General features: G+C 40.5%; 1 protein-coding gene across 1 annotated transcript in view; it reads right to left on the bottom strand.

The window, feature by feature from the left end:
• RNF139 (ring finger protein 139) overlaps positions 1-25,010 on the bottom strand; it is a 43,735-nt gene extending 18,725 nt beyond the window's left edge. Inside the window, exon 1 of the mRNA XM_009881045.1 lies at positions 24,905-25,010. Coding sequence (XP_009879347.1) covers positions 24,905-25,010 — 106 coding nt within the window. The remainder of the gene's footprint in view (positions 1-24,904) is intronic.
• Between the last annotated feature and the right edge of the window lie 48 nt (positions 25,011-25,058).

The raw sequence follows: 25,058 nt of genomic DNA, 5'->3' as shown, positions 1-25,058 counted from the left end.
TTTCTTTTAGTTAAAAGCACTGCAGCCTTCAAAACAAAAGATATCTATATACCAGTTGATTTTTTGAGGAAAATATGTTCTGTGGTTATCACATTTTCTGCATTACCTTTAAGGGCAGGAAAAAAATAAGATGACATAAAATGCAGTAAAGGATTACTCAATTGGGCGTTACAGAAAGCTTTCCATCTACAAAGGCAGCTCAGCACCGAGATGAGCTTCCCAGTGAGTTGTGGAAATTATGCCATTGATGGGTTTTATAACAGCAGGGTAGAGAAATAGCTAAAAGGAATACTCTTGATGCTTTTTGCCCTTGTATAGTGAGAGTATGGATAGTTATTAATTTCAAATAACTTAGCATATTTATATTTCTGGTGCTAGCAGATGATGATGAACTGAATCAAAATTACTATGAATACTTATTTTAATAACTTGCATCAATGTGTTGGCTGAACATTCATAATTAATATCTACATAGAAAATGATGGAGTATTTTTAACATTTGTATTATGCCACTATGATCTCTCCTCTCCTCTCCTCGCCTCTCCTCTCCTCTCCTCTCCTCTCCTCTCCTCTCCTCTCCTCTCCTCTCCTCTCCTCTCCTCTCCTCTCCTCTCCTCTCCTCTCCTCTCCTCTCCTCTCCTCTCCTCTCCTCTCCTCTCCTCTCCTCTCCTCTCCTCTCCTCTCCTCTCCTCTCCTCTCCTCTCCAGCATCATTTCATGGTGCATTGAACTGGAAAAGGCATCCTGCTGGAAAAAAATCTGGAAGGAAGAAATGTTTCTCTTTTACTGACTGGACAGTTTCTCAGTCCAGCTCAGTGTTTCCACACAAGCCATGTGTCAGTACTGCTTTTGAAGAAACGTTCCTGGAATTGCAGTCTCAATTTTCCCCAGGTAAAAAAAGTCTGCAGATACCAACTATGGAAAATATATTTGTCTCTCATGACAATTCTTACAAAAGGATCTTTATTTACACTGTCACTGAAAAATATGCCATATTCTCCTTTCTGAGAACCAAATTCTTGGTCCCTACCCAGAGTCTGATTAAATAGGATTCACTCCCTACTGCTCAGTGCTGTGAGAAACCTTTTCAAAGTTGCAATGGATGATTCCAGGAGCAGCCCTGGCTCCTGAATGCTCCCTGCTACTGTTCCCAGGTGCTATGGCCAGGGTGACTGTAGTGCCGCTGGATGGGTTATGTTCTCTCTGGTCAACCATCTCTGAAATCCTTCCAAACAGATGATATGGAGTGCTCGCACTGGCTTTTGCAGGATTTGGATCAGGTCATCTGGGTGCACTTTCTTGACCAGTTTGAACTGATAGACTTCTCTGCTGCTGGTGAAATGGGTGGTCCCTTCTTTTATTTCCTGGCAGCATGGTTCAGTGTCCTCCCTTTATCCCAGCATGGAGCTCACGGGGCTGCACAATGAGCCAGACTATGGACTGAGCATCATTTTTTCCTCCTAGATTAGTTCGCTGATTTGGATTATCACTTGAACACATGATTGCAACTGCTTGCCTGAGGACGAGAATGGGGTCGTGCATAGGAAGCAGGTGTAAGGACAGATCCACCTCATCAAGCAATAATGGACATCCTTTGAAAACTTGATTACACTGTTTTTCATCATCTATGTCGCAAAAACCTGTAGTTCACATATGATAAAGATTGTTGCTATCAATGCTAACAGCTTCAATAACTTCTTTATTATCCTTTTTTGTTCCTGGCAACACATATACAGTGTGAGTTGAAAAAAAAACATAAAATAGTCATAAAAGGAAGAAGAATATGTGAATTTTCTGTAGTTTAATTAGTTATAATAAAATAATCTCCATTGGCAGCTGAAACAGTAAAAGCTAAAGCATTTCCACAGAAAAAAAATTACTGGAAGGAATGTTTTTTGAGTCAGAATTGGACGTTTTAACAAAAGCAAAATATTGAAATAAAAAAAACCTTGTAAACCCCCTGTAATCCATTTTGGTTAGGCTCTTCACAGGAAAAAAACAGTGTTACGTGGTCTGATGGGCTCATACTCTTAACCATGCACGCTATTGGGAAGGGAAGAAAGCCACGGAAAGAGCATGGATATATCAGACCTCAGAGTCAAGGACTGAGTGGCCCATCCCATTATTATTCTCTCTGCTGCAGATTTTTGTAGCACTTTTATTTGTTTGGGATTTTTTCAGAAGCCAGTTTAAAATTAGAAACTGTCATGACTGGAATGTTTTTCCTCTTGTGTTGGAAGAGAACATCTGTAAGAATTATAAATGTGCCACTGGAAGATGATTCATAGGTATGTGTGTGTGTGACCTTTGCGAATTCCAAAGCCAAATAATCTCTAGAAAGTACAAAACAATTGTAGCCATTGCCCAAAACCTGTTATACAGGGACCACCTATAGTGTTGGTATTGTTTCATCCTTGTTCAGGGTTCTTAGAGCCATTTTGAAACACCCATTCCTGTTTCTGCCAAGTTATGTTGCCAAATTTAATCAATATTCCATTTCTGTCAAGATTTTTATCTCAGCAGCTGGCATAATATGCTGCTTTTACCTTTTCCTCTTTCAGTTTTGGTGTATTGGAATAACATTGGAATTTTATATAATGGAATAACATTTGTCCATAAGGCCAAATTATCAGCTGTTTTCATATTGTTGAGGTCAGTGGAATTAAGGAAACTAGCTGTGTCCAGGACAAATGGGAAAAGTTTCTACAGAATTGGCATTATTTCCGTTTAATGACACAAAATCAAGAAGAGGTATCTAAATGTTTTTCTTCAACTTTCGAGAGAAAATAAAAGCAACTATCCTTTAAGTCGCTTCCTTCTGCTGTAACAGCAACCATTTCATTAATAACAGTAATTTGTATCAAATTTCTGTTCTAGTAATACTGTGGCATGTTCTGCATGGTCTGCACACAGTGCATGTCCAGTTCATTTCAGACGGAAGCTACCTGTGGGTGATTTCACCTTAGTCAGTGGGAGTTCCGCCATTGACTGAACTGAGGGATAGGATTTACAGCTCTTTTGTTTGAAATGAAGTCCCAGAGGACTTTATGTCTCTGATCACAGTGACTTAAACATTATAGTGACAGGTGCCAAGCGTTACTTAAGAAGACATAAATATTTGCCCAAGAGAAGCTGATTTTCTTACCTGTGGTAGTCCTGAGCCTTCAGTGCTCATGCTGTCGGATGGAAACATCACAGCTTTCAAGAGATTCCTTAGTTTTCTGATAAATCTCCTACTACAAGCCCTCCTTCTCCTGTTGTGTTCTTCAGTTGGCCATCCATCACTGACCTCCATCCTGGTCGTCACTCCAGTCACTATCAAATCTTAGTAGCTTTTTTAAAAGAAGGAATCAAAAATATATGTATATTATACCTGTATAAAATAATCAGACTTGAAAGCATTTTATTTTGTAGCTCCCATATTGTTCTGTGATCTCCTTTCTCCATCACACTTAATGTAACTATACTTTAAAGTTACATTGTGTGTAGCGCATCTTTCTGTGAAACCCAGGATGCATATTGTGAGCCATCTAGTAGTTATGGCCGTCAGTGGAATAGGGAAATTACAGAGCATATAAACCATGCCTGGATAAAATTGTTAACCAATGACACAGACAGAATATTCTTGGGTTGGACTAGGGGGATTAAACAACATGAGCTGATTACGCTAATTTTCTTCATCTCTTAATGTCTTTGGATTGCTTCATTGAAGTTGAAAGAAAAAATCCCCGTGATTTATGTGGGGAGGTATTTCACCATTTCCCCAAAAGGTGTCTGCTTTATATGGTAAGTCCAGTAAGTCTCTGCACATGATAGGTATGAATTTGTTCTCTTTGCAGCCAAACACTTTGCGTGCAAGAATTCAGAATATAACAGTAAATGTTGTGTTACACAGAGCTGGTTTTGCCTCTAACCAACCATGACTACAAAGTTGAATATGCTAACTGTTACCTTCAAGCACCAAATACCTGGCAGCTTTTCACTATTATGTTAGATAAGCAAAGTGAGATATTTGCTCTCCTTGCCTCTGCACAATTTCGCATTCAGGCTGTTTCCAAACTCATCTAGTTTTCACATTATTTAAGCAATTAGCCATATGAAACCTCTTGTTTTCACTTCTCTGTCCCTGACAAGTAATATTCCACCAGATGAGCCCAGTCAGTTCCTGTTCTGGGACACATTATCACCTCTGCTGCTGTGTATACAGAAGGGTGGTTGGAACAAGGACCAATTTGCTGTTTCCTAAATGTCCCACGCTTCCATATGTGCTTAGACATCATTAAAGGTGATAAATAAGGTAATGAAATAAGCTGAACTGTAACCAGGAAGAGAAAAAAAAAATCTCCTTCCTTAGCTACTAGCTGCTTTTTACCATCCTCTTTAATCTTCACTTGTGTGAAGCAGGAAGATCAGCTTAAGCAAGCAGTTACAGCGAGAGGTGGGAGCCAGCAGGCTTTTAGGATTCATTTATCTCATAATGGGCTATTGAAAGGGATTGCTGAGCTGCTCACAATCATTTTAAGAAGACATACTCGCATAGCTGAGTGCAAGGCGTAGCATCTCGGTCCCTTGAAGTAACAAGAATTTTGCAACTGAACTCACTGGGGCAGGATTTTGTGTTAATGTCTGCTTCCAGTCCTACCACTTGTTTTGTCTGCTGGAGCCAGTTCCAGGCTGGCACGTTTTTCTCGGCAAGGTGGTTCTCCTGGGGGAGGACGAGAGGGTTGCGGCTGCAGCTTTGATACCACCTGGTGCGGTGTGGTTTCCATGTCACTTGATGGATGTGAGCCTTCGGAGCCCTCCTCCTCTTCTCCAGGCCAGCGTAATGGCTGCACATGGATCTGAATAATGCCTCTCACCCATCATCTTCGTTAACTCATCAGGTGCTGTAAAAACTGTGATGGCTGTGGATCGTTGACATGAGAGGAAACCAGGCTCCTACTGAGGCTTTACTTGCTGTCAAAGTAAAACAAAGGCAGAGGAACACGCGCAGTGGCTCCCAAGTGGACGGGCTGTGAGGCTGCAAGCTGATGCCTCCAGCTGCTAACGGATGCACGGTACAGGCGCAGTGCTCTGCAGCTGCACAGACCATTTGGGCTTTGCAGGCTGGGGATTGAAACACATCTGAGAGGTGTGTCAGTCTACACTGGCCTATTAGATGACTTCTGAAGAGTGGAGTGACCTGTCTGCACTGTCACCTTTAGATACGCCCCACACAAGCTTCTGCATCTTTTCAGTCCTTGCCCAGCCTCTTCTTTGCTTAGCTACTGCAGGCTTGGATTGGGATCTGAAAGACCCCAGGCTGTAATCCTCCTTGCTCCGCTTTCTCTGCTGCCCACCCAGGATCAAACCAGAAGTAATTGTATTCAACAGCCGCAGCCATCTGAGGTGACTGAATGGAGCAGGCTGGTCTTCCCGTATCGTAACTTGGTACTGCTAACCTTAGCTTACCGTGGATCCCACTACTGCAGAGTGTCACCTGGCAGCTTCACCTGTGCCACAGATATTACCCTCTCTAATGTAACGTATTCAAGTTCCTCTGTTGCTTTCCCAGAAATAAGTAGACAACCATTTTAAGCAGAAAGAATAAATTCTTCAGATTGTTTCAACCATTTGAGCTGCTAATACTGTATCACTGACTCGGACACTGGAGCTTCAGGACAGATAATGAAAGAAGAGATTTGGAGGGAACTAATTTAGTATGGGGTATTGCTGCCAGTAAACAAGCAGAAGTGTGTTCCACCAGTTTAGAATCTGTAAAACTGAATGTCCACAGCAAAGGAAAACTGATTTCTTCTTTCCCCACAGGGGTGTCCTAAAAACAAATAGGAACTAAAGTAAAACTTTAGTCTCATTTCCACATATAACCAAAATTCCTCTTTTGGGTTTGAATTCAGCAGACATGCTAATGAGTCCTTCTGTAACATCACAAACTAAGTCTGAACAAATGCATTTTAATGGGATCTTTCTGATTCTGATGAGAGTCCACAAACAACTTTGGCAGTAACAGTCCAATGTAAGAACAGATTCCAGTGCAAGGAAATAGAGAATAGCAAATTTGAATCCACCACACTGTACAAAAAATAAGCTTCTGAGTTTCATAATAATTTATCAGAGCTGCATAAAGGTATACTATTCCTTTCAGCACATGATGCACAAGTCATTATCTCAAAATTAAGAGTGTTTGAAGACCGTTAATGGTAAAGATACCATGAACCTTCACAGGAAAAATATTGACAGTAGGTTTCACTCCCCCTCACCATCTTCCCTCCTCCAGAACTAGCAAAAATAACATGAAATGTCAAGCACAACATCAAAATAATTCAAGGGTGATTTGATGTTCCTAAAATATTTGTAGCCACATAAAACATCAATTTATATATTATTGCCCACACACGTGTCTGGCTGACCATGCGTGCAAGCCAAAAGATACTGCTACATTCAGCTGTTTCTCTTGATGCTGCAGGGCAGAAGTCTGCGTGGAGCGGGTCATCAGAGGAAGGCCCCGGTGTGCTGGTGGAGTTTCTTCTTTAAGATTCAATACTGTGACTTGAACTGTGAGAATGAAAACACAAAAATAATTTGGATAGTTAGTAAATGTAGGAAGAAGGGGAAAAGGAAGCTAATGAGGCATCCTGCAGGGCTGTGAAGCTAAGAATGAGAAATTTGGTATTAATGAAGACGATGGTGAAAAGGAAGTGCTCCAAAAAAGGAACAAACAAATGACACCCAGTTTAGAAAGTGTGGGTGGCAGGAAGAACAGTGACACCGTTAGTCACAGATGAAAGAAGTGAGGGGACAGGTATGTTAAGAGAGATGCTGAGTTCAATCACTACTGCACTGCGTCTACGCAGTTGCATAAAGCCAGTCAGTGAAAGAACCTTATTATATGTCAAGGAGAGAAAATTGTCTTCATTCATGGACTTCAGAGGCTTTCAAAAAAAGTTTCCCCATTGTTTACACATGCACAGGAACAGATGAAACTGGGACAAGGTCAAAGAAAAGCGAATATCAGTAAATATTACATTATAGTGTAGTATAGTATATAAATATATTTTTGCTGCTGGATGACATTGAATGAAACAACTCAGCTGAAAAGAGCTAAATATTTATGTGGACGAGGATTTGGACATGGATAGGACTATGGAAAATGGATATGAACCTTTATGTTTCAGGAGATGAAGAAACCATTAATGGCACATGGTGAAGAAAACATCTGTCCTTCTTATGTTGTTGTTGCCTAATATCTTTCTCACTGATGACAATCAGACACTGGACAAGATAATCAAGCATCTAACTGGTATAGCCTAATTTGGTATGATAATTGTCTTGGGATCTAAAACCAAATTTTTAAATTAATGTAACTGATTTTTCATTTAAATGACATTTTTGCAAGTTTATCAAGTAATGCAAACTTGCAAGTTTGCTATTTTGAATGATTACATGAAGCACTAGGTGTTTTAGTGGTCAAACGTAGCATTAATTTAAAATTAAAGAGGAACACAGAGACCAGCCAGTTTGCAAATGATGTTTTACAGACAGTTCATTATGTCTGGGCTTGTGATTCCTTAGCTGTAGTGAAATGCCAATATCAGTATGCAGAAGAATTTGCTCCCTGTAAGATAACATAGATTTCTCCACATCTGTGGGGGAAATGATCTTCAGAGTTTTGCGGTCTACAAATCACCATCACATGACTATGCAAAAATAACCCAGTGGAAATCCTCTATTAAGAGTTAAAAGCACATGTTCTTTCTCTCCAAAATCTCCCTCATTTTCATCATAGGCAGAACAAATGTCAGATAAAAAAAGAAATCTTTAAAGTAAATGGGGAAAAGAAGCAGAGGGGAATTTCCAAACTTTCTTTCAGCAAAAGGCCTGGCTGTGAGCATTACTGTATGGTATGCTGTACCCGTTTATTTGTGTTGTCTGTAAATAAGTATTTTCTTTGAAGAGGGCTGACAGTTTTTAGCATTGTGATTTTCCTGTACTGAAGAACATTTAGAGAAGCTGCTCCTCCTTTGCCTGTATCTGTCCTAAGCTCATATGGGATTGATTTTGTATACTCCACAATGGAAACCATCACAAGCCTAAAAATGAATGAAATTATTAAAATGCCTTCTTGTCACCCTTTGTTCCAAAGCTCTTTTTTTTCTTGCTAGGCTCTGCTTGTGAGAGCTACCCTTCATCTGCCTCCGGAAGGAGCCGTGCTTTAACCTTGCCATAGTTTTGAGGAAAGCCCTACTGAGTTTAGTTGGATGGCTGCCTGGAGATGGGCTTTAGATCTAAATTTGCTACAGGATTCTGAGTAACCAGCTGAGAAGGGCTATTTCAGCAAAGAGGTAGAGTTCACATTGCTAACGAGACCATATTTAGCGTGCACAGAGAACTTCTGCAAGGCTGAAACAAATCTGGCCTTCTCTAAGGATGGGAGAGAAGACTTTATGGTACTCGATCATTGTCCTAGATAGTATTTTAATTGGTAAATATATAAATGGATAAAAGGAGATGTATCGCTTCAATATTCATTGTTAACATAAACAGTTTATACTGATACATCATTTCAAGCACACCTAAATAAATGGAAATATATTGAAATCTACCTAAAACCTTGATACAGTGTGTTTGGTTTTAACACCTCTGTTACTACGGAGAGGTGGTGGCCTCTAGTGGACTCTGTGTAGGACCATGGCAAACCTGAGACTTCAGGGCAGATGTAATTGCTACTCATAGCGTTTAAAAACCTACTGCCTGCCGGGGAGATGCTTTCTCAATTTTAAACTTCGTTGGAGCTATTGTGTAGGCAAAGCTTTAGGTGGCTTGGAGTTTTTTTACTGATTTTTTTTTTTAAAGCCCTGTTTAGAAGGCTTTCAAGTCAATTCAGGCTGCTTGGAACATGCAGTGGGACTTCAACGGCTTTAAACGCAGGATTAGCTGAAATACTTTCAAACCTGGCTTGAATTATTCATATTATTTCCCAAGTAAGGCATGGCTAACATTTCTTCTCATCCTCTATGGGAATCCCCTATGTTTGATCATGTGATGGAATGTGTGACTGCACACCCATGGCAGGGCTGTCCGTCTGTCCAGTGGGTCCGAGTCCTGGCTGTACGCCCGTCTGTCAGATCACGCGACAAGGTAAGCCTGCATCATTAATCACGACACAAATCTACAGCTGAGGACTTTGGCTTCTGGAAGGGCTCCCTGGCCTCGGGCACTGCTGGGTGATGGCCCACCGCTGCAGAGCAGAGTGGGGCACCTGTCCCACCACAGAAGCTGCAGCTGGTAAAGAGATCTAAGATGCAGCTGGCAAAGAGACCACAGCACCTAGTGTGTGGGCTTAGGAAACGGGAGAGATTCGATGCGGCTGTACAGCAAGCACCTGACCTGGAAGTGCCACAGCAGAGGATGATGAAGAGGGAATCAGATGAGTAAGTCTCACAAGCAGTGCATGAGACTGGGCAGGTCTTAAATCAGTGATTCACTATTGGTGTTTTCTTTGCTTGTAAAATAAAGTGGAAGCACCTCCTTCTAGTGAGAATTCATTCACTGATGTTTAGCTACCTCTTTAGAAGTATAAAGCGCTAAATAAATGTGTTACCAGAATGGCAAGAGGAAAATTTACGTGTGAATCCTCGGTTGCTGCGTGTTCTTGTCATTAGCATTTCATAATGGTTTCGGTATCAAGGCTATTGATAGGATAGTCACTGCCAGGCTTCTCTGGCACAAAGCGCTCTGAGTCAGGGCCTTATTCCCTCACAATGTCTGCAGCAGCTGCAGCAATCATACCTCTGCGGATATTTTGAACCAGTAAGACAAATTAAAAAATAGTGCTGGTAATTTAATCCTTACAGATGATTACACATTACATTCTCATGAATATGTGTGTTCTGCCATACTTCTACCCATAGAATTTTACCTATTTGATATTTTTTAATTCTATGTAATTGGATCCTTATAGAATATCTTTCTATATACTCAGCCAAGTTTTTTTCTTTAATTTTATGATTATAAAGGAATCCTACACAGGCTGTAATTTCTCTGTGGTTGTTACATCTGCTATTGAGCAATTCCCTTCCTGATGATTTGCTGAGAATGGGATGGAAAAAAAGAGATGTTTCAGTCAGATCTTCCAAGACAAGAGAGAACAGGCCCAGAGGTAAAGTGCATACACAAGTAGAATTCAAAACAAGTTCTGTAACATATTTTATACATAATTTCATATTTTATATGAGAATATGCAGATTTCTAGATGATCCTGGCTGATTGTGTTACAGTTGCACAGAGCTCTCTTAAGAGCTCATGAAGATTTGATTTTTTCTCAATTAGATTCTTGGCCCTTATATTTTCTTTTACAATAAGATTATTTTATTGGACAACAGCAGAGTAATAGGGCTTTTAAAGGGTGTAGACTTCATTTCGCTGAATTGTATAAATGTTTTACATTGTCAAGGTGGTTTAAAGGGGCATTATCATAATAAAAAAATTAAGCTTTTGATCTTGTTTTTGTCAAACACTAGCAGCATGTGTGGTAGAAGGTTAATTTCAGTGTTTAAGTCTTAGATCTGCATTTAAGATCAAATGCATTCAGAAATCCATTAAGATGGAAAGTTTAATTATCTAGACAGTTTGGAAATTTAGCATAGTTTGTTCAAAACACTTCTAGAAACCTTAATTAGCTCATTTGATTATAAACAATAGTTACAAACAGAGTTGTAAAGTCAAAATTTGCATGTGAACTATCAAGTTACTCTGTAATCACCCTGACCTTCAAATTAGACTACACATAACCCCAAATTTCTGGTGTCTCAGTTGCTCTCTGATCTTCCGATGTGTTGAAGATCCCCCTAATGTCATTTGAAGCTGATGAGGCCAGTAACACGAAGAAAGCCTAAAGTTGTGTGCAAGCAGTTTCAAGGTCTCCCTACCATATAGCAGAACTCCTGTCTGGGCAAACAGTAATAGTTTTAATACGATTATCCTGATACAGTAGATTGGGGATTTTGAGAGCTCAAGTTTAAAGTTTCCACAGCAGTCTCTATTTTTGGCTTTTTATGTAAACTTCTAGTCATTGTGATTATGGTAAAAGCCTTGAAAATATTAACAGAATGTACTTTACAAGCCCCAAACTCCCAAAGAATAATAAAAAAAGGACATAACCTTAAAGGTGTTTTGTAAAGAGGAAGCAGTACAACTTTCTAAGCAAATCTCTGATTTAGCTGCAGGCTTTAGGCTCATTTAAAATGTCCAGTGTCTTCCAGTATCTTCCAAATATTGAACCTAAGCAAGAGCTGTAGGTAAGCGGGAAATGGCTGACAGAGACTGGATCAGAATAAAAAACTATAGAATTATTTTTATGCTGATTCTCTGAAGCTATTCCTAGTTTATAGATGCGTTAACCTCGTATTCTACCTCCCAAATCCTTTACATGTGTTTATAGATCTCTTTGGCCAGCTGTGCTGTGGTAATGAAATTACCCAGCCACGGAAGAAACAACTGCAACTTCCAGTGCTGTGGAAAACCAAAGGCAATTTCTACTGTTGGGAATCCAACATTCTTCTGTTCTGAAACTCTTCACATGCATTTTGTGGTGTCCGATATACACAGCCAATTTACTAAAAGAAGGTCCTTGTTCATTACTAGACTTCAGATTGCTGCTTCGGAAAAATTTCATCTCATATCCTGATTTTATGGGTCATGTGCACATGTTAAAAAACAAAGTCTCAATCTCAAGTTCACTGGTATCTGTGCCTCGTGAAGTATCTTTTTAAAAGAGCATAGTGATCTTCTAGATTTGCAAAAAGGAAGAGGTGATATACACAATGAACACAAGTGAAGAGACTGCATTTTTTTGTCATACATATGGAAGGGTTGGTTCTTTCTCCTTATAAGATCACATAATTCGCTTGCATATGGGAAAGACAGAAATCTGAAAAAATTGTGTTGCGATGACTGGTACTATCACTGCTATGTTACTGATCATTTATTTTGCTTACAGCAATGCTGAGAGCAAAATTTCTGCTCATGATTCCACTTGCATTTCTAAGTGGCATTGGCATTGCGATCTCCAGTTTGGAAGCTGCTTCTCTGGAGAACACCATCTCCCTAATATGGCTCCAGCTGAACATTTGCCTTGGGTCCTTAACTTTGTGTCTGCACCTATTTTTGTCAAGCACAGTGTGCTCGCAAGCCCTCCACAGGAATAATTTTGTAAACCACTTAAAAATCACATTTGTTAGTGGCAATACAGCAGAAAATAACAATGCTTGTTATCAACAAATAGCTCTTATGGTGCATCACAACTAGCAATTTCTAGAAAAGGAGTTGTTTCTCCCTCAGTTAAAGTTCATACACAAAGGCCTATTAATATTTTTCCAGCTAAAATATGTAGTTTTCAGGAAAAAAAAATTGTTATTCTTCAGATAACAATTTGTACTCAATTTGTACTGACAAGACAAGTTTATATTCTGGATTAATTTAAGAGTGAAGAGTGTAAAAGAATGGGATAAACATGGATGAAGTTAGTCTGGATTGTGGGATTTACCTTCTGCCACGTGCTCAGCACAAGATGGAGGATCCCTTGTTCTGCACAAAGCGGTAGACCAGCTGAAGTCCCATGCACTGAGCCCACGTCCCGTTGTCCTGGGGGTTTATTTCTTGCTGGAGAGCAAGCACTCTGCTGAACAGGCTTAAAATCCTACCCAGGGATTGCAGCAGAAAAATCAGAGTAAGAACCATAAAGCAGAATCTGAAGAAAAGTTAGTGTATCCGTGCTTTAAAGGTAGTTTTGAGTGAGACTCATCTGCTAAAGCTTATGCTTTTATGTCATAGTCACTCCCAGTTCCCTTTACAGTCCGTGCTGATAACCAGGCACGAGTAGAGAGTGGTTCAGCTCATCACCAGACAGGCTTCTAAGGTAAGGCAGTCTGCCCTCCAGAGGTGTCTGCATCCCCTCCTGACTATATTGTGAGCCCAGACACTTACACACAGACACCTACAGTGTGGATGCCACCATAGATATCTAAAAAGTTAGATGTCTAAATCTGAACTGGTCGGTCTCGTCTCTATAGTCCATGGATGTCTGAAGCTCAGGCAGTAAAGCCCAGGAGGGAGACTGCAGGTCAGCCAGGCTGAGGAGACTGACAGAAAGTCTACAAGGGTAATGCTGAGTCAAAACTGTCAAAGTTTGTGTTGTTGATCCAGATCACGTAGGCTTCAGGGAGCAAGAGGCACACCTCCAAGAGGCAGCACAACGCTGAGCGGCAAGAAACAGGTGACCTAGCATGCCTGGCAGAGATCATTGAGGTCTGGGAAATACTGGAGCACAGTAATAAAACAAAATTGATAGCTTCTTGGATTGCATAGTTGTAAAGAAATCAGGCAGGACAGACTCTGGCTGTCCTTGCTACGGGCAAGCAGTCTTAAATGCTGAGGACCATCGTTGGGGGCAAAGTTTTTTTAATAGAAGATCTATCTCATGTAGTTGTGCAAGCACATAAAAAGACAGTGGAATAAAACAAACAAACAAAACCAGAAATATAAACTTGCAGTTCATTTTCCTGTTAAAGCAACACTATAAACTGAATGGTTATGGAGTGTTACATTGCGTGATAGAAGTGTCAGAGCTCCACTGAGCCTATTTACCTTCAGGCATCTAAAAATTTGGCTCAAACCTTCTGTTTGTTGACCAAATACAAATATCTATGCAACACATAAATTCCCATAAAGGCAATTGATTCCCTCTCCATCTGTTACTTCTTTTAACAGAAAAATCATCTCAAAAAGAATTTCTGTATGGCATTAAAGTACCTGAGGAAAACAGGTCAATAAATCAATAAACGTGTTTTCAGATGTTGTACCACCTTTTATGCCCACATGCATATTCTGTATATTTATTCAACCCATAATTGAAAATAAATTAATTTGAAGAGTCTTTGCTGCAGACTGAGAGCAAAAGAGAAAAACAAGAGTACAGTAATGACCTATTGCTTTGGTAATAAATAGACTCAAGGCTGATCTGCCATTTTTTTCTTTAAAAAATCAAAGCAACAAACAATTTAACCACCCTGAACAGTGTCAATCCTCTGTCTGAGAGAACGTGAGCGACTTTATCAGCACTACATTATTCCACGAAAAAATTCTTCTTTTGAAAAATTCAAAAGAAATGTAAGCAGTTTAAAAGCAAGGTAAATCCCTGGATTTCACAGGTGAAATAGAGATGTCTGGCAGCAAGTATTCTCCTTTATTATACAGGACTATTTGCTTGTGTATCCATGCTAACATCTTCTGAACAAATGGCTTAGGACGCAAGAGAGACCAGAAGCATTGGTTTTGATATTGTTCGTGCAGCCTCTTGTCCATCTAGTTCACAAATCTCATCTTTGATGGTGATCGATATCGGACCTTTGCACAAATTTAAGAAACCCCACAACAGGTCGTTATGGAACAACCTGCTCTCCATACAAAGTGGCTTGTGACTGAAGTTTGGCTTCAGTCCTGATTCATAACGTTCATTCTCCTTTCCAACTTTTTCACGTGTCATTTTGATAATCGTTCTGCTGAGTGTCTTACCTTGTTCTGACCCTTCTTTAGCTACAAAGCATTTTCTTAAAGAGTTTGCAGAGGACAGGTTTCATGCTCTGCATATTGGTTTATAGCAGTCCTCTCAGCAACAGCACAGGGTAGAAATGAAGGGTGAGAGAGGACCTCGAGAGAACACAGGGAAGGGAGCCAAGATGCACTGCCCAAAGCCTCACACTTTGCTACAATGAATATTGCCAGTTTTCTGCCCCTGCCTGTGAGTTTAGGAGAATTCCATCTGTCAGCTGCTTGTGCAGGTCTTCTGGATAAGGCTGGTATGTACAAATTTTGAGAATGAAACCAGGTTCGTTCTTTTTGTTTATTTAGAAAATATATTAATAATTATTACAATTATCACCTAAAATACTAAAACATAACGGATACTAACTTCTGCAGAACACACGCTATTATTATAAAACAAGGGCAATAGTCACACCTTTTCTGTAACAGCTGGATATCAGCTTCATTGGGTCACTTTGAATTCAGTGCCAAGGCAAGACTTCTTACCTTGCTGCTGGTAATACTGCCTGATTTACATAACTGGTAGAGCAAGAGCATTCTCAGGGAATGCCAACAGTGAACCCTCAGTAACAATGAAGTAGTGCATCAGTCTCTGCCTCTGTATCCATACAGCTCCTCCTTACAATTAAGATTGTCTCTATTTTGATATTTGTTCGGGAATGAGCTCAGGCTGTGATACTGGTCCAGCCATTGCAAAGCAGTGACTTTTGGTCATTACTGATTTATGTTGCATTTGCATCTGGTTTTCTGGAGGTGAAGGAGTTTCTTTTTGCAAAAAAATCTCTAGTTCCTTCCTCTCATAGTCAAATTCAACAGTAGGTTGAATACAATACTAAAACCAGTTGGCTGGAGTTACTCATTATTTTATCTGCACAGGAGACAATAATACAGGCACAACATGCATATTCAAATTATTTTCTGTGAGTGGCCAGTTTACTAAAAAAGCTCTCTACCTTGTAACTTTTATTCTTAGGAAGTTAATTTATTTTCTTATTGCTAAGGGGAAGAGGGATTGATACTTTCATTTTTTTTTTATTATTTCATTCATCTCTATAGAAATTAAGTGGTTAATTAAAAACAAAATCACCATAACATGAAAACCTGTGATAAAAACACCATTTGGTGTGATGGTGGATTTAGCACTTGATGGTCACTTGCACACTTGAGAGATGGCTACATCTCTGTAGTCATTATGAACTGCCTGTAGCCTTTTCTTTCCTTTGATGAATCAAATATTAGCGTAAACTATCATCAAGATCTTACACACTATCTCTTTCTGGTCCTCTTTCCTTTTCACCTTTCTGTTATTGTATGTCTCTTTATTTTAAATAGACTTATATATCCTCTATAAAGAAATAAATGGAGCATCTTGCATGCAGTAGAACTTTTGAAGATCTCACTGGAACAGTGCAAGTATACTGAAATTTAAACAGAGAGTAATTAAGAATTCATTGCCACTCTCCTAATGAATTAATCCAGCAGTTAAATCTGAACAACAGCTATTCATCGGGAAAATTCTAAATGTGGATTCTAATCTATTCTGATTATTGATTTTTTATTTTTTTTTTAATTTGAGGGGACATATGCATATGACCCTGCTGAGAAAAGAATTCATTTGCTGATTTAGAAGACTCACAAGCTTCCAGACAATAAGGCCAGACAATAAGGATACAAATATTTTTACAATAAGACATTGGATTTTTTTGGCAGTTCACAGCAGTTCACTGCTTTTTTCCTTCCTGAAAAGTGATAGAATCAGTTAATTGACTGGTATCCTGATTTGTATACACAAAACTTAATATATCATGTGACTTCTAAAATGGAATTTTTAAAATTAGTCAAGGCTATGAAATTTTATAATTATACAGAGGGCCTGTCATGATATATAATCATATTGGCTTTTCTGTAACAAGGCAGCTTCAGATAGCAACTTATTTATCCATAAATGAGTGAATGGAGATTGAAAATCTGGTACTGCGGACCTCAGTACAAGGTATTTAGCCTGCCATGGTTACTGAAGGAAATTGTGGGAAGATGAAATCACAATATCCTTTCCCGACAAACGGAATGGGGGAGAAGGATTTTCAAATACATACCCATCCCCATGAGAAGAAAATTAATTATCATATCCACTATGATTTCAGTGATGAAAAGTGGTAAAAAGGAATTACAGGAAAAGCAAGGAATTAAAGGAAAGTAGAAAGGAAAATGCAGCATCATTTTTTTTCTAAAGATTTACTGGAGAGAAATATATTGTATCACGCTGTTGCGCTTCTTCAAGGAGCTAAGGAGGTGCACAAGTTTCTACAAGAATCTGTCTGTGCTAGGCGTTGGGTGGAATAGCTTACTTTAGACCTGGACATTATTTCATTTTAGTCTTTCTTTTGCACCGCATTTTCCACAAATGCTGCTATGACACTCAAACAGCAACTTCACAAAGCGAAGCAAGGAAAAGCCACTGTTCCTCTAAGGAAAACACACCACGATACAGGAGTCTGTGGCATGGCTTACAGGAACCTGTCTGTCTTCATTCCTGTCGAGAGGAAGAGTTAGTGCTATTGGCCTGAAAGGGAGTGTTATCTAAAGAGGGACTGACCAGTGCTGAAATCCCGGGCAAGGTACTTGGATACTGCCTGGTTGTGGACTTGTATATAAGGTATGAACTTCAGACCTACGTGTAGACTCTCCAGAGGCCTAAATCTAAAACGTACACATACTGAAGAGAAGGAAGGTAGGACTGAGCAAACAATTTGCACATTTGAGTGGAAGACAGGTTGTTTAAGGATGAGTTTAGTTCTCATTGGACAGAGGAGAAACAGTTGAATTTTGGAGCTGGAGGACTTCAGCAGGGCTGGCAAGAATGACTTAAACTGGAAAAAGAGGGGACCAGCAAGGAGCAACAGTGGACTGGTGAAAGGTTCCAAAAAGCAGCCATCGGCCCATTTGAAGTAATGGATTGGGAACAGCCAGGCTGAGTATGTTAACGGGATAAGGTGGGTGGAAGACTCATAAAGTGAGAAAGTAAGAAAAAGCAAGCAACTAATGAAGAGGAAAAACAAGGAAGACAGAGAAATCTGTGATGTAAAACGTGATACCTGAAAACCTCTGGTGAGAGGTAATGAAGGTCTTGTTCATCACACCTTTCACTGAATGTATAAATAGGTTGAACAACTGCTTGGGCTGCCCTTTTGGTGGTATTTAACTCTTATCTTCTGTCACTAATTACCTTTGTTCAATAGAGGTAAATGGGATCAAGGGGCAACGTGGTTAATGCCGATGGAAATGTTTTATATAACATAATGGAACAGCTGCTTCAGTCACAGCAAAACACTGTCAAGATGGGGTCACTATAGGTGATTTCATCCATTTTACACCACCGAGTTGTGAATGTGTCCAAGGTCCTAATCCAACTGCTTCACAACACTTTGAGAGCTTTATCTTTTTTTGCATGCTTCAAAGGAAAGGTAATGGTATGATATCCTTTGCGTGATACACTACCCCAGCACTCAGGGGCCAGAAGAAGGTTCTGGGCAAAGGTGCTTTACAGCGTCTGTACGTTCAACTGACTTCAGAGCTGTGCAGGAGCTGCTCAGTCCTCACAGCAGGTCAGCCACTCTAGTTCACACTCGGCGCTTTTATATACCCAAAAAAGAATGTTACAAACCTGAAAGTATGTTCAGGTGCTCCCCGATGACAGTCTCAGCTTTACACTGATGCGGGAGACCCTCTGTACAGTGGAAATTCCCAAAGACAATTTTAGACCACCTCGTCCTTTTTCTGAGAAACATATAATAGAAAACAGCTAAGTGGGCCCAATAAACAAAAGCTCCGCATACTGCTTTTCTTTGACATTCCATACTCTCTTTTGGAATATTTCTCTTCTTTCATACCTTTCCCCTGATACATTTTAATGCAGTTCACTTACTGGAACAGTTCAGCCCTGTGTCGTGGTTTGGCCTCAGCCAGCAACAAAGAACCACGCAGCCGCTCGCACAACTCCCACAGTCGTGGAAAAAGAAAATGACAGGGCCAAACTCGTGAGTTAAAAGAGTGCAATTTAACAGAACAGCAAAAGGAAAAGACAAAAACGCGATTACAGTACCGCCGCGAAGCGCACCGACCGGACCCGCACCGCCGCAGCCCACCCCCGAGTGGCGACTCCTCTCCTCGCCCCGGCTAGCTCTTCTTATAGCTCGGGCATGGGTCACGTGGTATGGAATACCTGCCCCCTGCCGGCTCCGGGGGAGATTAACCCCATCCCTGCCGGAACCAGGACACCCTGTCATCTTACCCAATTTATCAACAAAATCATTTTTTTGAACTCAAAGGATGTACTGATATTTTCTCTTTTTCAAGTGGAACACAAATATTGGAGGACAAAGGGCAAAGTTTTCCCTCACGTTTAGTGTGAAAAACTCCAGGACTCATTTGAAGAAGTGCTGTGCACCCATATATTATAAACGTGGAAGGAATTACAGTAAACTACTTTTGGCTCTTCAAAGCTAAAAGAAGAGCTAAGAGCTGGTCTAAGCTAAAACTTCACTTAATTATTATATGAAGTAGATCCCATCTTTTAGAAAGTTAACTTTTAAAAAGTTGTTCCATTTGTTGATTATTTTCACTGCTAAAATTTCATACCGTAGTTTGATTCTGCCTCGTTTCAGCTTCAAGACTTGCCATACATCGATATACATTGATGGGTGTGACAGTTATATATAATTTCATTGTGTGCTGAAAATGTTATTTCATAAAGTAAGTTACTTAAAGACTACGTTTATGTTAAACCCACAAACTTCCAGTTAATAATGTAAATAAATTGATCTTTGGAGTCTCTTACTCTTTAATAATTCTCTCTCCCAATGGTTTTTTGAGCTATGTGAAATTTATCTTAGACTGAGGACACTGTAGCTGATACAACATTCTAAAAGCATTTAGCGTGAAAGAAAGAAAAAGCGTAACTTCTCATCTTGTATTTGATAACCCCATGTTTATATATCTAAAAAAACATACTATCCCTTTCAGGCAGAGTGTTCCAGGGGGAGTTTACTTCAGTCATTGTCTGCTGTGACCCTCAGCTTTGTTTAAACCACACAATGTGCCTGTCTGCTTCTTGAATGTTAAAACCATGGAATAATTTAGATGAATAAGATGAGGACCAGAAAAGGCCTTGACACTCCGTAAGCACTGCTCACCGATGACTAAAACACAAGTGCGCTATCAACAGTTTTCAGCACAAAGCCCCATAGAAGCTACTATGAAGAAATTTAACTCTATCCCAGCCAAAACCAGTACAAAGTGCTGAGCCAAAAATTGTCTTGAAATAATTTATGGGTTTATCAATATAGTAATGCATATGATTTTACAAAGCTGTACAAGGAGGGAAACAGTCATGGTCAGAAAGATCCTCTGCACTCAATCTCCTACAACTTCCCACAGTCACTTTAATTTGTTTTATTGCTAAATGACAGCTTTTTTTTTCTCACTATTTACATAAGTGATGATATTTTAAGCTTCCAATCTTGTCTTACATTCATATTTTAGACTGTAGATAGGATTTCCAACTTGTGGAAAGTGGCCAATATACTTCAAGGCCCCTTTTTGGTAGTGAATGGAGTGGTGGCAAAAGGAGTCAAATCCAGTTGGTGGCTGAAAGGAGTCAAATCCAAGTGGTGTTCCCCAGGGCTCGGTACTGGGGCCGGTTCTCTTTAATATCTTTATCAATGATCTGGACGAGGGGACCGCGTGCACGCTCAGTAAGTTTGCAGATAACACCAAGCTGGGTGGGAGATCTGCTTGAGGGTAGGAAGGCTCTACAGAGGGATCTGGACAGGCTGGATCCATGGGCCGAGGCCAATGATAGGAGGTTCAACAATGCCAAGTGCCGGGTCCTGCACTTGGGTCACAACAACCCCATGCAGTGCTACAGGCTTGGGGAAGAGGGGCTGGAAAGCTGCCTGGCAGAAGAGGACCTGGGGTTGTTCGTCAACAGCCAGCTGATTATGAGCCAGCAGTGTGCTCAGGTGGACAAGACCAACAGCATCCCGGCCTGTATCAGAAAAGGTGTGGCCATCAGGACTAGGGAAGCGATCATCCCTCTGTACTCAGCACTGGTGAGGCCCTACCTCAAATACTATGTTCAGTTTTGGGCCCCTCACTACAAGAAAGACATTGAGGTGCTGGAGTGTGTCCAGAGAAGGGCAACAAGGCTGGTGAGGGGTCTGGAATACAAGTCTTATGAGGAGTGGCTGAGGGAACTGGGGTTGTTTAGCCTGGAGAAAAGGAAAAAAGCTGAGGGGAGACCTTATCGCTCTCTACAACTACCTGAAAGGAGGTTGTAGTGAGGTGGGGGTCGGTCCCTTCTTCCAAGTAACAAGTGATAGGACAGAAACAGCCTCAAGTTTGACCAGGTGAGGTTTATCTTGGACATGAGGAAAAATTTCTTCACTGAAGAAATCATTGGAACAGGCTGCCCAGAGAAGCAGTTGAATCACCATCCCTGGTGGTATTTAAAAGTCGTGTAGATGTGGCACTTAGGGACATGGTTTAGTGGCAGACCTGGCAGTGTTAGGTTAACGGTTGGACTCTATGATTTTACAGGTCCTTTCCAACCTAAATGATTCTATGATGCTATGATTTGTAAGTGACCATCATGTTGCTCACTTACACATCGCTCTGTGGATTCCTCCATCTGCAGCACACAATCGTAGGATCAGGCCCCAGCTGGGTGAGCAGGGACAGAAGAGCCACATCTTTTTCAGAAATGTGAGGCACAAGAAAAGTAGCTTGTCCATGCCTCTCTTGAGCTATTTATCTGCACGTTTCCTAGAAATTTGGACTTGCCTAAATAGAGTTCTTAACTAGTAAAACACAAACTGTACAAAGTTGGAATTTATGGTATCAAAAATTTACCAACCTTTAAACCTTGGTCTTGCTTTAGCTAAGAATACTTACCTTTACACTGGGCAGAGAAATCATTTTACTCCTCTAGTAGAAAGTTCCTTCATGAATAATATTGTCTTACTTCACCACATAAAAACATGCTTATTAAATGTGCACCCAATATTTATATAGGATGAGGGCTGCCTAAAATTTCCTGCCAATCTCCACAAAAAGACTTGTCTTAGAAGGCCTTGCAGAAATTGTTAAAGATGGTTGGCAGGTGTTTGCTGATTTCTTCATAAACATTTTTCTAGATTTTAGGGCTAAACATTGTCAAATTTTCCATGTAGCATTTTAAACAATTTCCTCCTACTTCTGTCAGTGGGTGTATAAACCAGCTTTATTAGTTTGGTCATAAAATAAATCATGTAAGGAGAAAATTAACCTATCAGCAAGAAAACAAGAAAATAAAGGGCAACTTCTGCATTTTGCAGAACATTGTGAAAAATATGCATTTCAGCAGGTTCACAAGCTCTGCTGGAGTGTCAGGGACTAATGAAAGTTACTTTACACCACCTGCTGAATCGAGTTTAATAGACAGTCTGATTAAAGTGTCAGTTTAGCCAATGGCTTCAATTTCACTTTTTCACAAAATAAAAGTTCCAACAAAGAATTATGGAAAAAACCTATTAGGTTATCTAGTTCATTTTCTGTCACTGCAGAATAGTCCCTCTGAAGACATTCTTATTCCAATTTGTTCAACACAGTTTTAAAGGCTTGGAAAGGCACAAGCCACAGCTGCCGCCCACAGAATTCATGCTCTGCTAAACCCCGATCTCTACCTTGACGTACAAGTAACAACTTTATTTTTGTAATAGTATTGTATCATGTCTACTTAAATAATGTCCTTGCACCTCTCTGTACGGTTGATATTTCTATACAGCAAATACCTGAATCCTGTGTTCAAAACTCCCCATTCGCTGCCATTGATTTCGTGTTCATTTCATCAGAGATCCACACAGGCACAGTGTCCTGTCTATAAGAAAATCCTTTCGAGGCTGGCACAACAGACTGCCAGCCCCTCCGGACAAAAAAACTCTCTCTCCTTCAGTGTCTGAAGACACCTGCAATGTTTTGAGTACTGTCAAAACACCCCAAGAATAATCCAAATGCAATCACCTTTTGCAATAGAAGTGCAGCGTGGTTGGCTCAGGCTGCGTTGGTGGGAAAGATACGATAGCTCCTTTTTTTGCAGGTACCAGTGTTCCTTCTTTGCTCTACCTTTGTAGTCTGGTGCGATCAAGCTGTGTGAATATAAAATCAAACGTAATATATGACATAAACAATCAGAAATATGTCAGACTGAGGTATTAAAGGTCTGTCATCTGGAAAGCCTGTTTTTTCCTTATTTTGCAGATGGTGTTTTTTCAGGTGCATGCCCTGTCTTTCTGTGTGAGAGCGTACATTTTTATTGAAAAACTTATTTGATTAAGAAAAATTTAACAGCATCTTTGAACACTTTTATGAACTCTGTTGTTATAGTTGTCTGAAAATGAAAACTACTACTGACCACCATGTTGCCCCTGAAGAGAAGTAGCAGACAGCATTTTTTCAATAAAATGCCTGGAAGATAAGTACAGCTCTGAGTATCATCAAAGCCTTAGTGGCTCTGGATCAGGAGTAAGCACTGGAAGAAAGAGTTGCAGAACTGTAAAAACATCTCTCGTCTCAGGGTCAGGATCTATTAGCTGCATGGCAAAACCGCATTTAACTGGAAATAGTAGCCAACACCCGTCTAGCTCCACTATTTCTCCAACAGGGTGAAAATAATAACATCACCTCTTCAGGCTTTTATGATTTATTTTCTATATTTCTGCACTCATTTCTTCTCCCTCTCTACAGTACAGATGCTATATGTAAATATCCACAATACTGAATGCATAATGTAGGTAAGACACCTCTGTTGATCATGAGATCCTTGCCTTTATAACACGTGCTAACTCTGCAGTGGTGGAACTGGAGACAAAATACAGCTTTTCCATTTAGTTTTAACGTCTTGCTGCAGAGAAGGGAGCAGGGAAAAGTTAAAGCTTTCTGCTTGCTTTCCTCCAAGAAGGGGGCAGACTCCCCTCCAGAAGTCTGCTACTTTTGGTATTAAAAGAGCTAGATGTATAGCAATAAATTTTGAGTGCCTCCAGAATTCATTTACATTAGTATTAAATGAGCTAGGCATATAATAAATTAATCCCTCGTGGTTGTGGTTATTTAGGTTCTTTGCAGCCTAACTACAAAATCTAATACTTTTTGAATACAGCATTTTGAAAAAACAGAACATGGTTTAACCCCTAGGATGGTATGTGTACCAGGGAAGCATTCAGACCGAATGGAAAAACACTTAAAATCCAGTTTTAAAAAAACCTCTGTTCCTTCAAGATGTAAACTGCGTCCTAAATGTGCATTTTTAAAAAATAACCATTCTTGGTACTTCAAACAAAATGCCTGCCAATTAATTAAAAAAACAACCAAACCAAACAAATAATATATGCAGTTGAAGTGCACCTGGATGTTGCAACACTGCAGTGCCCCAAGGCAAGGGCCCGGAAAAGGGGCAAGACAACCAAAACCTTGTTTCCGTTATTCCAGTATGATGCTGGAGGCTGGTACAGGCTGGAGACACCTTTGGTGGCTGTGAAGAACTCCTGTGGACTTATTGGTACCTTAATAATGGATAACTGTTAAAGGAGAAGCTGCTGTCCAAGCACTGACACACCATTCATGGTGTCGCACACAAACACACACTCCCCAGCGCGCTTCCTGCTTCTTCAGGCTCGAGCCTAGGTTTCCCGCAGCAGTCTCAGGTGTCAGATTTTCTAATTAATTTAATGGAAAGGTACAGCAGCAAGGACAGCCCGGGCTGGGTGCCTCCAAAGAGAGGGACCCTGAAGAGAGAAATACCCTGGCGATCCACACACCTGCCCCTCACGTGCTGCCCACGCGGCTTTTAGTCCGATGGTGATTTTTGGTCTGGGGTCTTCTAACACCTAATTGGATTCTTTTTCTGTACCTGGGCAGGCAGGCTCTTATCTTGTTAATTCGCGGTTTCAGCTGAGGGTTGGGTCCTACTTATCTTCTGGTTTACGCTTCCCGTGCGCTCGTACTCGCTGGCGTAACATGGAGAACGGAAAAATCCCAGACTTGGGAAAAACACTACCAAACCATCAGTGTGACATCAACATCTTCCCCATACTAAAGGACTGAACACAGCGCCGTACCAGCTGCGGGGAAAATGACTAAGAAAAATAACCCTTATCGCGGCCTAAAGGTTTCAGCAAGCCTAACTCACGCCAAGTAAGTAAAGCCAGGGCAAACAGCACAAATCACCCCATCATCACGCTCCTCAGTCATTTCCCCTCATTAATACTTACTCACGCTAAACAACCAATATCCCTCAACGCTTAAGAGTTTGGGAGGCAGCAGCTCCGCCGAGCCCGAGGGTTTGGAGGGCGGCGGCGGCTGCTGCTTAACTCCCATTATGCCCCCTCAGACTGACCGACCGGCGGCTCCTCGGCCCTTCCCTCC

This window comes from Charadrius vociferus, unplaced genomic scaffold (assembly GCF_000708025.1).
Source record: "Charadrius vociferus isolate BGI_N301 unplaced genomic scaffold, ASM70802v2 scaffold2, whole genome shotgun sequence".
NCBI lineage: Eukaryota > Metazoa > Chordata > Aves > Charadriiformes > Charadriidae > Charadrius > Charadrius vociferus.
The sequence above is the reverse complement of the archived record's forward strand: the minus strand, read 5'-3'. Positions and strand labels throughout refer to the sequence as shown.